This window comes from Oryctolagus cuniculus, chromosome Y, assembly GCF_051225735.1.
Source record: "Oryctolagus cuniculus isolate XC-2025 breed Fujian yellow rabbit chromosome Y, ASM5122573v1, whole genome shotgun sequence".
In the NCBI taxonomy this organism is placed as follows: Eukaryota; Metazoa; Chordata; class Mammalia; order Lagomorpha; family Leporidae; genus Oryctolagus; species Oryctolagus cuniculus.
Genome location: NC_142889.1, coordinates 5224441 through 5239654, shown reverse-complemented (window position 1 = coordinate 5239654; position 15214 = coordinate 5224441). Strand labels below are relative to the sequence as shown.

Below are 15214 nucleotides of genomic sequence, written 5' to 3'. Positions count from 1 at the left end.
CTGTAGCTTGGCCCTGCCTGCCCTTGTCTGGGAGGAGGAACGCGCAGTAGGAGCCCAGAACCTGTCTTCTGCCACGCTGCCTGCCCGCGCCCAGCATGGGCGGGACAGGCCGGACTGTTCCTCCTCATCCAGCAGAGCCACTCAGGGCCGGCCAGAGGGCGAGGTTCTGAACCTAGACCTGCACCTCACTCGTCCAGGGAGGCCAGGCAGCCACCGGCGAGGAAGGAGGTGGCGTTCTGAGCGCGCACTGGAAAAAGTCATTAGCGGCAGTGCAGAGGGCGGGAGGAGGCGCCCTCCGGCAGCTTCCGGGTCGCGTTAGGGGCAGCAGGAGCGCTAAGGGGGTGGGGTGCTGGCGGGAGACTGACAGATTCCCGGTCCAGTCAGGGGCAGAAGGAGCGCCAAGGGGGTGGGGTGCTGGCGGGAGACTGACAGGATCCCGGTCCAGTCCGGGACAGGCAGCACCGCCAAGGGGGTGGGGTTTAGGCGGGAGACTGACAGGTTCCCCGTCCAGTCTGGGGCAGGCAGGGGAACGCTAAAGGGGTGGGGTGCTGGCGGGAGACTGACAGGTTCCCCGTCCAGTCAGGGGCAGAAGGAGCGCCGAGGGGGTGGGGTTTACTCTCTTTTCTTGAAAATAAAAGCTCTATGATCTAATTTTCCTGACCTAAGTTATCATTTTTCTTTTATCATCTGTGGGCCATATTCCCTGGTTTCACATTGTCCAGCCACGCTCGGCTTGCACAGAGCGGGGCGGGGAGACTACAACTCCCCGAAGCCTCAGCGGCGGCGGCGACGCTCTACGTGTGGGCTGTACTGGCCTGAGTGACAGGTAGCCGACCCAATGGCTTCCCCGGTCTCAGACTCCGGACCGCTCAGACGCGGGGTGGGTGTGTGCTTCCTGTTTCGGAGGCGTCTGCTCGGGGCGGAAATTCTATATGTAAGAGCTGAGAAAGCTTTCTTTTCTTTCAAAAAAAAAAAAAAAAGCTGTGAGGCCTAATTTTCCTGACCTGAGCTATCATTTTCCTTTTATCATCTGTGGGCCATATTTCCTGGTTTCACATTGCCCAGCCACCCTCTGCTTGGACAGGGTGGAGCGGGGAGACTACAACTCCCCAAAGCCTCAGCGGCAGGGCGCTCTGCGGCTGGGCTCGTCTGAGTGACAGGTCGGGCAGCCATTGGCTTCACGCGGTCTCAGACTCCGTTGCCAATCAGATGCTGAGTGGTTGTGTCGCCCTGTTTCTGCGGCTCGGGGCGGAAATGGTGTGCAAAGGAACCGCCTCGAGCCACGCCCCTCGCGGCTCCTGACTGGACGCGGGAAGTGACGTCTGCGCGCACCACGCGGCAGTCGTCCCGCCCATGTCCAGCTCGGACCGGACGGGGCAGCTTCGGGTCTGGGTCCCGCACGTCCCTGGCAGCCCCTGAGCGGGCGCGTACCCGCCTGTCCGTCCGCCAGAACCTCGCCCTGTAGCTTGGCCCTGCCTGCCCTTGTCTGGGAGGAGGAACGCGCAGTAGGAGCCCAGAACCTGTCTTCTGCGACGCTGCCTGCCCGCGCCCAGCACGGGCGGGACAGGCCGGACTGTTCCTCCTCATCCAGCAGAGCCACTCAGGGCCGGCCAGAGGGCGAGGTTCTGAACCTAGACCTGCACCTCACTCGTCCAGGGAGGCCAGGCAGCCACCGGCGAGGAAGGAGGTGGCGTTCTGAGCGTGCACTGGAAAAAGTCATTAGCGGCAGTGCAGAGGGCGGGAGGAGGCGCCCTCCGGCAGCTTCCGGGTCGCGTTAGGGGCAGCAGGAGCGCTAAGGGGGTGGGGTGCTGGTGGGAGACTGACAGATTCCCGGTCCAGTCAGGGACAGGCAGCACCGCCAAGGGGGTGGGGTTTAGGCGGGAGACTGACAGGTTCCCCGTCCAGTGGGGGGCAGAAGGAGCGCCAAGGCGGTGGGGTTTAGGCGGGAGACTGACAGGTTCCCGGTCCAATCAGGGGCAGAAGGAGCGCCAAGGGGGTGGGGTGCTGGCGGGAGACTGACAGGATCCCGGTCCAGTCCGGGACAGGCAGCACCGCCAAGGGGGTGGGGTTTAGGCGGGAGACTGACAGGTTCCCCGTCCAGTCTGGGGCAGGCAGGGGAACGCTAAAGGGGTGGGGTGCTGGCGGGAGACTGACAGGTTCCCCGTCCAGTCAGGGGCAGAAGGAGCGCCGAGGGGGTGGGGTTTACTCTCTTTTCTTGAAAATAAAAGCTCTATGATCTAATTTTCCTGACCTAAGTTATCATTTTTCTTTTATCATCTGTGGGCCTTATTCCCTGGTTTCACATTGTCCAGCCACGCTCGGCTTGCACAGAGCGGGGCGGGGAGACTACAACTCCCCGAAGCCTCAGCGGCGGCGGCGACGCTCTACGTGTGGGCTGTACTGGCCTGAGTGACAGGTAGCCGACCCAATGGCTTCCCCGGTCTCAGACTCCGGACCGCTCAGACGCGGGGTGGGTGTGTGCTTCCTGTTTCGGAGGCGTCTGCTCGGGGCGGAAATTCTATATGTAAGAGCTGAGAAAGCTTTCTTTTCTTTCAAAAAAAAAAAAAGCTGTGAGGCCTAATTTTCCTGACCTGAGCTATCATTTTCCTTTTATCATCTGTGGGCCATATTTCCTGGTTTCACATTGCCCAGCCACCCTCTGCTTGGACAGGGTGGACCGGGGAGACTACAACTCCCGAAAGCCTCAGCGGCAGGGCGCTCTGCGGCTGGGCTCGTCTGAGTGACAGGTCGGGCAGCCATTGGCTTCACGCGGTCTCAGACTCCGTTGCCAATCAGATGCTGAGTGGTTGTGTCGCCCTGTTTCTGCGGCTCGGGGCGGAAATGGTGTGGAAAGGAACCGCCTCGAGCCACGCCCCTCGCGGCTCCTGACTGGACGCGGGAAGTGACGTCTGCGCGCACCACGCGGCAGTCGTCCCGCCCATGTCCAGCTCGGACCGGACGGGGCAGCTTCGGGTCTGGGTCCCGCACGTCCCTGGCAGCCCCTGAGCGGGCGCGTACCCGCCTGTCCGTCCGCCAGAACCTCGCCCTGTAGCTTGGCCCTGCCTGCCCTTGTCTGGGAGGAGGAACGCGCAGTAGGAGCCCAGAACCTGTCTTCTGCCACGCTGCCTGCCCGCGCCCAGCATGGGCGGGACAGGCCGGACTGTTCCTCCTCATCCAGCAGAGCCACTCAGGGCCGGCCAGAGGGCGAGGTTCTGAACCTAGACCTGCACCTCACTCGTCCAGGGAGGCCAGGCAGCCACCGGCGAGGAAGGAGGTGGCGTTCTGAGCGCGCACTGGAAAAAGTCATTAGCGGCAGTGCAGAGGGCGGGAGGAGGCGCCCTCCGGCAGCTTCCGGGTCGCGTTAGGGGCAGCAGGAGCGCTAAGGGGGTGGGGTGCTGGTGGGAGACTGACAGATTCCCGGTCCAGTCAGGGACAGGCAGCACCGCCAAGGGGGTGGGGTTTAGGCGGGAGACTGACAGGTTCCCCGTCCAGTGAGGGGCAGAAGGAGCGCCAAGGCGGTGGGGTTTAGGCGGGAGACTGACAGGTTCCCGGTCCAATCAGGGGCAGAAGGAGCGCCAAGGGGGTGGGGTGCTGGCGGGAGACTGACAGGTTCCCCGTCCATTCAGGGGCAGAAATAGCGCCAAGGGTGTGGGGTTTAGGCGGGAGACTGACAGGTTCCCCGTCCAGTCTGGGGCAGGCAGGGGAACGCTTAAGGGGTTGGTGCTGGCGGGAGACTGACAGGTTCCCCGTCCAATCAGGGGTAGAAATAGCGCCAAGGGTGTGGGGTTTAGGCGGGAGACTGACAGGTTCCATGTCCAGTCTGGGACAGGCAGGGGAACGCTAAAGGGGTGGGGTGCTGGCGGGAGACTGACAGGTTCCCCGTCCAGTCAGGGGCAGAAGGAGCGCCAAGGGGGTGGGGTTTAGTCGGGAGACTGACAGGTTCCCGGTCCAGTCAGGGGCAGAAGGAGCGCCAAGGCGGTGGGGTGCTGGCGGGAGACTGACAGGTTCCCGGTCCAGTCAGGGGCAGAAGGAGCGCCGAGGGGGTGGGGTTTACTCTCTTTTCTTGAAAATAAAAGCTCTATGATCTAATTTTCCTGACCTAAGTTATCATTTTTCTTTTATCATCTGTGGGCCATATTCCCTGGTTTCACATTGCCCAGCCACCCTCTGCTTGGACAGGGTGGACCGGGGAGACTACAACTCCCCAGAGCCTCAGCGGCAGGGCGCTCTGCGGCTGGGCTCGTCTGAGTGACAGGTCGGGCAGCCATTGGCTTCACGCGGTCTCAGACTCCGTTGCCAATCAGATGCTGAGTGGTTGTGTCGCCCTGTTTCTGCGGCTCGGGGCGGAAATGGTGTGGAAAGGAACCGCCTCGAGCCACGCCCCTCGCGGCTCCTGACTGGACGCGGGAAGTGACGTCTGCGCGCACCACGCGGCAGTCGTCCCGCCCATGTCCAGCTCGGACCAGACGGGGCAGCTTCGGGTCTGTGTCCCGCACGTCCCTGGCAGCCCCTGAGCGGGCGCGTACCCGCCTGTCCGTCCGCCAGAACCTCGCCCTGTAGCTTGGCCCTGCCTGCCCTTGTCTGGGAGGAGGAACGCGCAGTAGGAGCCCAGAACCTGTCTTCTGCCACGCTGCCTGCCCGCGCCCAGCACGGGCGGGACAGGCCGGACTGTTCCTCCTCATCCATCAGAGCCACTCAGGGCCGGGCAGAGGGCGAGGTTCTGAACCTAGACCTGCGCCTCACTCGTCCAGGGAGGCCAGGCAGCCACCGGCGAGGAAGGAGGTGGCGTTCTCAGCGCGCACTGGAAAAAGTCATTAGCGGGAGTGCAGTGGGCGGGAGGAGGCGCCCTCCGGCAGCTTCCGGGTCGCGTTAGGGGCAGCAGGAAAGCTAAGGGGGTGGGGTGCTGGTGGGAGACTGACAGATTCCCGGTCCAGTCAGGGGCAGAAGGAGCGCCAAGGGGGTGTGGTGCTGGCGGGAGACTGACAGGATCCCGGTCCAGTCAGGGGCAGGCAGCACCGCCAAGGGGGTGGGGTGCTGGCGGGAGACTGACAGGTTCCCCGTCCAGTCAGGGGCAGGTAGGGGACCGCTAAAGTGGTGGGGTGCTGGCGAGAGACTGACAGGTTCCCCGTCCAGTCAGGGGCAGAAGGAGCGCCGAGGGGGTGGGGTTTACTCTCTTTTCTTGAAAATAAAAGCTCTATGATCTAATTTTCCTGACCTAAGTTATCATTTTTCTTTTATCATCTGTGGGCCATATTCCCTGGTTTCACATTGTCCAGCCACGCTCGGCTTGCACAGAGCGGGGCGGGGAGACTACAACTCCCCGAAGCCTCAGCGGCGGCGGCGACGCTCTACGTGTGGGCTGTACTGGCCTGAGTGACAGGTAGCCGACCCAATGGCTTCCCCGGTCTCAGACTCCGGACCGCTCAGACGCGGGGTGGGTGTGTGCTTCCTGTTTCGGAGGCGTCTGCTCGGGGCGGAAATTCTATATGTAAGAGCTGAGAAAGCTTTCTTTTCTTTCAAAAAAAAAAAAAAAGCTGTGAGGCCTAATTTTCCTTACCTGAGCTATCATTTTCCTTTTATCATCTGTGGGCCATATTTCCTGGTTTCACATTGCCCAGCCACCCTCTGCTTGGACAGGGTGGACCGGGGAGACTACAACTCCCCAAAGCCTCAGCGGCAGGGCGCTCTGCGGCTGGGCTCGTCTGAGTGACAGGTCGGGCAGCCATTGGCTTCACGCGGTCTCAGACTCCGTTGCCAATCAGATGCTGAGTGGTTGTGTCGCCCTGTTTCTGCGGCTCGGGGCGGAAATGGTGTGGAAAGCAACCGCCTCGAGCCACGCCCCTCGCGGCTCCTGACTGGACGCGGGAAGTGACGTCTGCGCGCACCACGCGGCAGTCGTCCCGCCCATGTCCAGCTCGGACCGGACGGGGCAGCTTCGGGTCTGGGTCCCGCACGTCCCTGGCAGCCCCTGAGCGGGCGCGTACCCGCCTGTCCGTCCGCCAGAACCTCGCCCTGTAGCTTGGCCCTGCCTGCCCTTGTCTGGGAGGAGGAACGCGCAGTAGGAGCCCAGAACCTGTCTTCTGCCACGCTGCCTGCCCGCGCCCAGCACGGGCGGGACAGGCCGGACTGTTCCTCCTCATCCAGCAGAGCCACTCAGGGCCGGCCAGAGGGCGAGGTTCTGAACCTAGACCTGCGCCTCACTCGTCCAGGGAGGCCAGGCAGCCACCGGCGAGGAAGGAGGTGGCGTTCTGAGCGCGCACTGGAAAAAGTCATTAGCGGGAGTGCAGTGGGCGGGAGGAGGCGCCCTCCGGCAGCTTCCGGGTCGCGTTAGGGGCAGCAGGAGCGCTAAGGGGGTGGGGTGCTGGTGGGAGACTGACAGATTCCCGGTCCAGTCAGGGGCAGAAGGAGCGCCAAGGGGGTGGGGTGCTGGCGGGAGACTGACAGGATCCCGGTCCAGTCAGGGGCAGGCAGCACCGCCAAGGGGGTGGGGTTTAGGCGGGAGACTGACAGGTTCCCCGTCCAGTCAGGGGCAGGCAGGGGAACGCTAAAGGGGTGGGGTGCTGGCGGGAGACTGACAGGATCCCGGTCTCGTCAGGGGTAGGCAGCACCGCCAAGGGGGTGGGGTTTAGGCAGGAGACTGACAGGTTCCCCGTCCAGTCAGGGGCAGAAGGAGCGCCAAGGGGGTGGGGTGCTGGCGGGAGACTGACAGGATCCCGGTCCAGTCAGGGGAAGGCAGCACCGCCCAGTGGGTGGGGTTTAGGCGGGAAACTGACAGGTTCCCCGTCCAGTCAGGGGCAGAAGGAGCGCAAAGATGGTGGGGTTTATGCGGGAGACTGACAGGTTCCACGTCCAATCAGGGGCAGGCAGGGGACCGCTAAAGGGGTGGCGTTCAGGCGGGAGACTGACAGGTTCCCCGTCCAGTCAGGGGCAGGCTGGGGAACGCAAAAGTGGTGGGGTTTATGCGGGAGACTGACAGGTTCCCCGTCCAATCAGGGGCAGGCAGGGGACCGCTAAAGGGGTGGCGTTTAGGCGGGAGACTGACAGGTTCCCCGTCCAGTCAGGGGCAGGCAGGGGAACGCAAAAGTGGTGGGGTTTAGGCGGGAGACTGACAGGTTCCCCGTCCAATCAGAAGCAGAAGCAGCGCCGAGGGGCTGGGGTTTAGGTGGGAGACTGACAGGATCCCGGTCCAATCAGGGGCAGGCAGGGGAGCCTTAAGGGTGTGTTTCTGTCGGGAGACTGACAGGTTCCCGGTCCAGGCAGGGGCAGGCAGGGGAGCTACGGGGGTGGGTTTCTGGTGGGAAACTGACAGGTTCCCTGTCCAGTCAGGGGCAGAAGGAGCGCCGAGGGGCTGGGGTTTAGGCGGGAGACTGACAGGATCCCGGTCCAATCAGGGGCAGGCAGGGGAGCTAAGGGGGTGGGTTTCTGGCGGGAGACTGACAGGTTCCCGGTCCAGGCAGGGGCAGGCAGGGGAGCTAGGGATGCGGGGTTCTGGTTGACGACGGGCAGCTTTTGGTCCGAGTCAGGAGCTGGCAGGGGAGCCAAGGAGGTGGGGTTCTGGCGGGAGACTGACAGGGTCCCGTCCAGTCTGGGGCAGGCAGGACCGCCCAGGGGGTGGGGTTCTGGCGGCAGAGTGACAGTTTCCCGGTGCAGTTGTGGGCCGGCAGGGGAGCTAAGGCCTGGGGGTTTGGGTGCAGACTGACAGGTTCCTGGCCCAGTCAGGGGCAGGAAGGGGAACCAAGGAGGTGGGGTTCTGGCGGGAGACTGACAGGTTGCGGGTCCATCAGGGGCAGGCAGAGGAGCTGAGGTTGTGGGTTTCTGGTCGTCCACTGAGAGCTTCCCGGTCCTGTCAGGGGCACTCAGTGGAGCCTAAGAGGGTGGGGGTTCTGGCTGCAGACTGACAGTATGGACGGCCCAGTATGGACAGGCAGGGGAACTAAGGACCCTGGTTTCCTGCCGCAGCCTGACAGTTCCAAGTACCGTCAGGGGCATGTGGGGAGCTGGCGAGTGGGGGTTCTAGATGCTAGCTAACAGGTTCCTCATCCAGTCAGGGGCATTCAGTGGATCCTAAGGGAGTGGGTTTCTGGCTGCAGACCGAGAGGTTCCCCGTCCCATCAGGGGCAGGCAGGGGAGCTAAGGGGGTGGGGTCCTGGCGGCAGACTGACAGGTTCCCCGTCCAGTCGAGAGCAGGCAGTGGAGCCTCAGGGGGTGGGGTTCTGGGCGCAGAATGACGAGTTCACAGCCAATGGCTCCCCCCGTCTCAGACGCGGGGACCAATCAGACGCTGGGCGGGCGTGTGCTTCCTGTTTCAGCGGCTCGGGGCGGAAGTGGTGTTGAACCGCGATTCATTCCACACAGCTCTCTTCTCTCTTTTCTTTTAAAAAAAGCTCCTTGATCTAATTCTCCTGACCGAAATTATCATTTTGCTTTTATCATCTGTGGGCCATATTTCCTGGTTTCACACCGTCCAGCCACAGTAGGCTTGGACAGGGCGGAGGGGGGAGACTACAACTCCCGGAAGCCTCGCCGCCGACCTCGCCCTCCGTGTGGGCTGGACTCGCCTGGGTGACACGTCGGGCAGCCAATGGCTTCCCCCTGTGTCAGACCCGGGGGCCAATCACAGGCCGGGTTGGTGTGTGCGTCCTGTTTCTGCGACTCGGGGCGGACATGGTCTTGAACCCAGCTCACTTCTCTCTTTTCTTATTTTTACTTTATTTTATTTTTTTTTTTATTTTATTTTTTTGACAGGCAGAGTGGACAGTGAGAGAGAGATAGAGAGAAAGGTCTTCCTTTGCCGTTGGTTCACCCTCCAATGGCCGCCGTGCGGCCAGCACACTGCGCTGATTCGATGGCAGGAGCCAGGTGCCTCTCCTGGTCTCCCATGGGGTGCAGGGCCCAGGCACTTGGGCCATCCTCTTCTGCATTCCCTGGCCACAGCAGAGAGCTGGCCTGGATGAGGGGTAGCCGGGACAGAATCTGGCGCCCCGACCGGGACTAGAACCCGGTGTGCCGGCGCCGCTAGGCGGAGGATTAGCCTAGTGAGCTGTGGCGCCGGCCTATTACCTACATCTTTAGAATCCTACCTGGTAAAGGCAAAACAGAAGAAGAGGGCTGGTTGTTAACCATATCCGTAACTTACCTCCTGCCTTTTGTTCTTTGGCTGCAGGACACATTTCATGATTTTATTTTCATTTCATTCACACCACTTTTTTTAAAATTGACAATTATCCCGGTTTATTTTAAATAAGCAGAAAATTCCAATGGCCTTTAAGATGACTGTGGTTTGCTTTCATCCTTACTTATAGTTTCCACTAAAAAAGTACCAATCTGTGGCAGGAAAAACATGTCATCCTACCTGTAGATAAGGACAGCAGGAATAAGCCCAACATTTTTCTTTTTCAAAAGCTGTGACATAGGCCTGGGGCTGTGGTGTTAGCACGTTAAGCCTCTGCCTGTGGCGCCGGCTTCCCGTATGGGTGCGGGTTCGAGTCCCAGCTGCTCCACTTCTGATCCAGCTCTCTGCTGTGGCCTGGGAAAGCAGTGGAAGATGGCCCAAGTCCTTGGGGCCCTGCACCCGTGTGGGAGACTCAGAAGAAGCTCCTGGCTCCTGGCTTTGGATCAGTCCAGCTCTGGTGGTTGTGACCATCTGGGCAGTGAACCAGTGGATGGATGGAACCCCGCCCCCATAACTCTGCCTCTCAAATCAATCAATCAATCTTATGTCCACAACAGCCAGGGCTGGGCTAGGCTGAAGCCAGGAGAGTGGAACTCCATTGGGGTCTTCCACATGGGTGGCAGGGACCCAAGGACTTGGGCCACCACCTGCTGCCTTCCCAGGAGCGTTAGCAGAAGCTGGAATGGACGTGGAGGCGGGATTAGAACTGGCATCCTGAAACAGCATGTGGGTGTCCCCTGGGCACTCTGGCTTTGGCCTGGCCCAGCCCTGTATATTGTGCGCATTTGGGGGGTGGACCAGTAACCAGCAGAGAGCAGATTCCCCCCCACTCTGCTGTTGCTCTGCCTTTCAAGTAGATGAAGCCAAACATGCTTTTAAAAATTCATTGAGGCCGGCGCCGCGGCTCACTAGGCTAATCCTCCGCCTTGCGGCACTGGCACACCGGGTTCTAGTCCCGGTTGGGGCGCCGGATTCTGCCCCGGTTGCCCCTCTTCCAGGCCAGCTCTCTGCTGTGGCCAGGGAGTGCAGTGGAGGATGGCCCAAGTGCTTGGCCCCTGCACCCCATGGGAGACCAGGAGAAGCACCTGGCTCCCGGCATTGGATTGGCACAGCTCCCGCCACGGCGGCCATCTTGGAAGGTAAACCAATGGCAAAAGGAAGACCTTTCTCTCTGTCTCTCTCTCTCACTGTCCATTCTGCCTGTCAAAAAAAAAAAATTCATAGAAAATGGAATTTTGGTGCAAAAAAAGATTGAAGTCCATGTGTAGTTTTTTCACAATCCTTTTTCCATAAATTTTTTTGAAGGTCCCTTGAACTCAAACAAGTCTAGAAGCTAATACAACGGAAACGTTACATCACCGTTCCCAGCCTTAGGGCCGGATTTGGAATATTACCTGTGCCCCAAACGAGGAGCTATAAAACAGCTTTACATATCGGGGAAGAAAGAGTGCAAATGTCGGGGCAGAAGGGAGGGATGAGGAGACAGAGGCGCGCACTCACGTCGCTCTTCTCGGTGCTTCTCAGTCATCGCGAAGTACCGGCACAGCTCCTCGGTGATCTCCATGTTGCTCAGGTCGCATTCCACCTCCGCATCCGACTCAGACTCCAGCTCCTCCTCCTCCTCCTCCTCCTCGGACACAGTCTGGTCTTTTCTCATGGACACCTGCATCCTACCGCTGTCATGTGGAAGCCGCCCGTACCTTTCACGAGGTGAGTAAGTGTGGCGGAAGTCCTCTGAGACCATTGGACGGTCAGCGGAGAGCTGAGGGTACCTGGCCTCACCGTCACAGGCACTTTGGGGCTGAAGCCCAGGAGCAGAGTGACACAGGGAGCTGAAATAGGACTCTACCACCTTCCTGTAGGCGTTCTGGTGGCTTCGCATCCAAGCCATGGCTTGATGGTAATGTTGCCAGTACCTTGAATATGCAGGATGAGAATACCACGAACTGGTGGCTTTCGATGCTGACACCTACAAAAAAAAAGGAAGGGCAGGGCAGATACCAAACATTTCTACTTCAAGAGAAATCTTGAAACTTTTTTTTTTTTATTTATTTTTGACAGGCAGAGTGGACAGTGAGAGAGAGAGACAGAGAGAAAGGTCTTCCTTTGCCGTTGGTTCACCCTCCAATGGCCGCCGTGGCCGGCGCGCCGTGCTGATCCGATGGCAGGAGCCAGATGCCTCTCCTGGTCTCCCATGGGGTGCAGGACCCAACACTTGGGCCATCCTCCACTGCACTCCCGGGCCACAGCAGAGAGCTGGCCTGGAAGAGGGGCAACCGGGACAGAATCTGGCGCCCCGACCGGGACTAGAACCCGGTGTGCCAGCGCCGCAAGGCGGAGGATTAGCCTAGTGAGCCACAGCGCTGGCCCAAATCTTGAAACTTTTTAATGAACTAGCCAACAGGTGTGTACTGAATACCTACTCTTCATGTGTTTCTTACTGGGCCAGAAAAGATATAAAGGCAGGTCAGCATCCACAATGAACATCAAATGTAAAGCACACTTGCTCTTTACGTATTAGGTGCATGAGGGACACTCAAGACAATTAGTTAGCTGAAGGCTACGGAACACTATAACGTGCGGGCAGAGCCTAACAATGATCTTTTAAGGTAAGATACAAGGACAAACAAGGACCTGATGGTTATCATCTTTGGCTAGTTCTAGGTTAGAAATGGCCTGCCTGGAGCCAGGGAGACAGACTTGGTTCCTCCTCTTCTGTCTCCTAAACTACGGGTGATCTGTTGGCCTGGCCCATTCCTCAATGCTTGAGACAAGAAATGAATACCACACTTTTAGTTTTCTGATGTGTTTCTTCAGTCTTCTCCATCACAGAAGGAGGGAATAAGGACTTTAAAGGCTATGGTTTATCTTTTTTTTTTCTTATGAGTGCCACGTATCTTTTTTTTTCTTATGAGTTAAAGTTAAAAAAAAAAAAAAACCACAACTCACCTTCTCCGCCATATCTGAATGTGAAAGTCCAGCTGGGTGCAGAAACTAGGGAAGAACAGACAGTGCACACACCTGGTCAGATGGCAAGGGTGTGACATTCAAGGTGGTTTACAAAGTGGCCCACAACAGGTGATCTCCCCCTGCCTCTTCATGTAGTGTGCCTTCAGACACTAACCCCTCGCTCACAACTTGAAGTCTATAAAGGACGGAGACCCTCAGCTATCACTGAGTGGCTCAGAGGACACTGCATGGCTTGTGCTCAATCACTTGTGTCCCTGTTCAAAGCACAGTTTATGAAAATAATCATACAAGCCGGCGCCGCGTCTCACCAGGCTAATCCTCCACCTGCGGCGCCGGCACACCGGCTTCTAGTCCCGGTCGGGGCACTGGATTCTGTCCCAGTTGCCCCTCTTCCACGCCAGCTCTCTGCTGTGACCAGGGAGTGCAGTGGAGGATGGCCCAAGTGCCTGGGCCCTGCACCCCATGGGAGACCAGGAGAAGCACTTGGCTCCTGCCATCGGATCAGCGCAGTGCGCCGGCCGCGGCGGCCATTGGAGGGTGAACCAACGGCCAAGGAAGACCTTTCTCTCTGTCTCTCTGTCTCTCACTGTCCACTCTGCCTGTCAAAAAAAAAAAAAAAAAGAGCCTATCAGCAAAAACCAAGACTCGTTCAAGGTGGTGAAGACCGCGCGTACGTTTCGGGAGTCTTATTTCAAGTTTTAATTCTTCTGCCAACACACTCATGGTAATTCCAGGCTAGTTGCTCTCGTTTCTGAATCGACGTGTCACCCACTGCGCCTCCCTCGTCTAGGCACTTCATCACTCACTCACTGAAGTTGCTGTTCAGAGTGTCCGCTGTGTCCTGTTCTCTCCTGCTCTAAAGTCACTGAGGAGACAGTACTGACGACGAAGCTGCAAACCCTTTCAAGAAGCAAACGTGTCTATACACGACCATGTTTTCAAGGCATTTCCGATGGATCTGACTGCCTGTCAAAAAAAAAATTAAAAAAAAAATAACTGAGATATTGGGGGTCTTGGTATTAGAAGATGAGCAAACTTTGTAGTTATGAATCTGCCTTGTCCAGCGTGCTCTACACGCCCCATTGATGACCCTCCTCTCCCGGGCCACCTGAGAGAAGAGCCAGCCTGAGCCGTGGAGTGAGTGGAGCAGAAAACCGGATTAAAGGATTACACAACGCAGAACCGGTCAAGTCGGTTTTTCCCATCGAGAGACAGAAACTAGAGTGGCCTCCCTGGAGTTCTCAAGGTCATGTCTGGGTGCCTGGGCACGAAAAAAGCTAAAAAAAAAATTCAGGTTCTGGAACATTCTAGGACGTTCTAGAATGTTCCGGGATCCCTAGAATTTTTCCGAGGTGTTCTGGAATGTACCAGAACATCACCAAGTGAGTCTGGGGGGATTCTGGGATACGGGTCTGAGTAGAAGTTTCCCGGCTGGGTGTGACGGGCGTCCTGGTGCCGGCCTGGCCCTGCGGACATTGACATGACATCCTGCACCCACCGGGGCTGCGGAAACTTCCAGCACGTCGGCAGAGGGTCTCAGACCTCCCAGGACGCTCGCTGGGTTCTCTGGAATACACTGGAACATTCTACAACATTTCAAGACCCCAAAGTCACTCTCCAAGCGGTCCAGGGCTTCCTACGAACATTCTAGAAAATTCCACGTCATCCACCAGTATTCCGGAACACTCCAAGACCAGGCGCTCTAGAATATTCTAAGGCCCCGAGGACGTGCACCGGGCTCTCTGGACGTGTTCTAGAACATTCTGGAACATTCCACAGAATTCCTCGTGATTCCAAGGACATTCCCTGGGCATTCTAGAACATTCTGGAATCCTGGAAACACCCACCAGGGGTTCTGGAAAATTCCAAGGCCCAAGAACGCACGACAGACTCTCCCAGAATTCCCTGGGAGCACTGACCGTTCCGGAACGTCCCTGGTGTCCACCAGGATGTTTGCACAACCTTCGGCCCCGCCAACTCCTCCCCCAGCCCTGGCAATAAATAGACGCCGGGTCCCCGCCGGCTCAGACGACGACGAAGACGATGGTGATGAAGATGACGGTGACGAAGGCTCTCCTCCTCGCCCTCACGGTGGGCGTGGCCTGTGCGGACGTCGACCCCGCCCAGGTATCATAAATTTGCATCATTAGTTCCCAGTATTAATTCTCGTCATGAATTCATATCATTTCTTCACATCATTACTTCGCATCACTAATTCGCATCACTACTTCGCGTTGTTTCTTCAGCCGTATCATTAATTCACGTCATTTCTTCACCTCCCCAGCTCTCCGGGCCCTGGCGCACCTCCGCCATGGCCTCCGACAACCTGGAAATGATCATGGAGGATGGGCCACTCCGGATGCTGCTCCGCGAGGTGGAGTGCAACGAGGAATGCAATGCCCTGAACGTCTTCTTCTACGTCAAGTGAGGGGCGGGGCCAGGGGAGACAAGCCAAGACCAGAGACAGAGAGCCAGGGGGGAGCAATCGAGCCCAGAGAGCAGGGAAGACAGGCGCCGCGAAGCCCAATCGATCCCAGAGAGAGAGAGAGAGAGCAGGCCAGGGCGACCAGCCGAGCCCAGAGAGAGAGCAGACAGGAGTAGTTGAGCCCAGAGTCAAAGAGCAAGCCAGGGGGGACCAGCCGAGCCCAGGGAGAGTGAGCAGACAGGAGTAGTTGAGCCCAGAGTCAGAGAACATGTGGGCTAAAGGGGAGTAATGGAGCTGAGAGTGAGCAGACAGGACCAGCCGATCCCAGAGTCAAAGAGCAGGCCATGGTGAACCAGGCGAGCCCAGAGGGAGAGCAGACAGGAGCAGTTGAGCCCACAGCGAGCGGCCATGTTCCCGGTCTCTCCTTCAGGAAGAACAAGGTATGCACCCCGCACAGGGTTGTGGCCCAGAAGAACGCAGACGGCATCTACACCACTGACTGTGAGTACAGAGCATTTCGGAAAGTCCCAGACAATTCCAGATGACCCCAGGGAATGTCCGGTGTGTTCCAGAATGTTCGAGAATGTTCCCAGAAATGTTCCAGGATGCTGCAAATGTCCCAGGATGCTCCAGTTCCTCAATGTTCT

The 15214-nt window shown here is 58.5% G+C and overlaps 2 protein-coding genes across 2 annotated transcripts; one reads left to right on the top strand and one right to left on the bottom strand.

Moving 5' to 3' along the window:
* Positions 1 to 10502: 10502 nt before the first annotated feature.
* On the bottom strand, positions 10503 to 12265 carry LOC149119142 (gem-associated protein 8-like). The gene is made up of 2 exons (XM_089324980.1): positions 12122 to 12265; positions 10503 to 11141 (listed from the first exon to the last, which is right to left on the bottom strand). The coding sequence occupies exons 1-2, from the start codon at positions 12131 to 12133 to the stop codon at positions 10599 to 10601; spliced, it is 555 nt and encodes a 184-aa protein (XP_089181106.1). The 5' UTR covers positions 12134 to 12265; the 3' UTR covers positions 10503 to 10598.
* Positions 12266 to 14098: 1833 nt separating this feature from the next.
* On the top strand, positions 14099 to 14585 carry LOC149119141 (female-specific lacrimal gland protein-like). The gene is made up of 2 exons (XM_089325247.1): positions 14099 to 14269; positions 14427 to 14585. Exons 1-2 carry the CDS (start codon positions 14186 to 14188, stop codon positions 14568 to 14570), a joined length of 228 nt encoding a protein of 75 aa, XP_089181373.1. The 5' UTR covers positions 14099 to 14185; the 3' UTR covers positions 14571 to 14585.
* Positions 14586 to 15214: the final 629 nt, after the last annotated feature.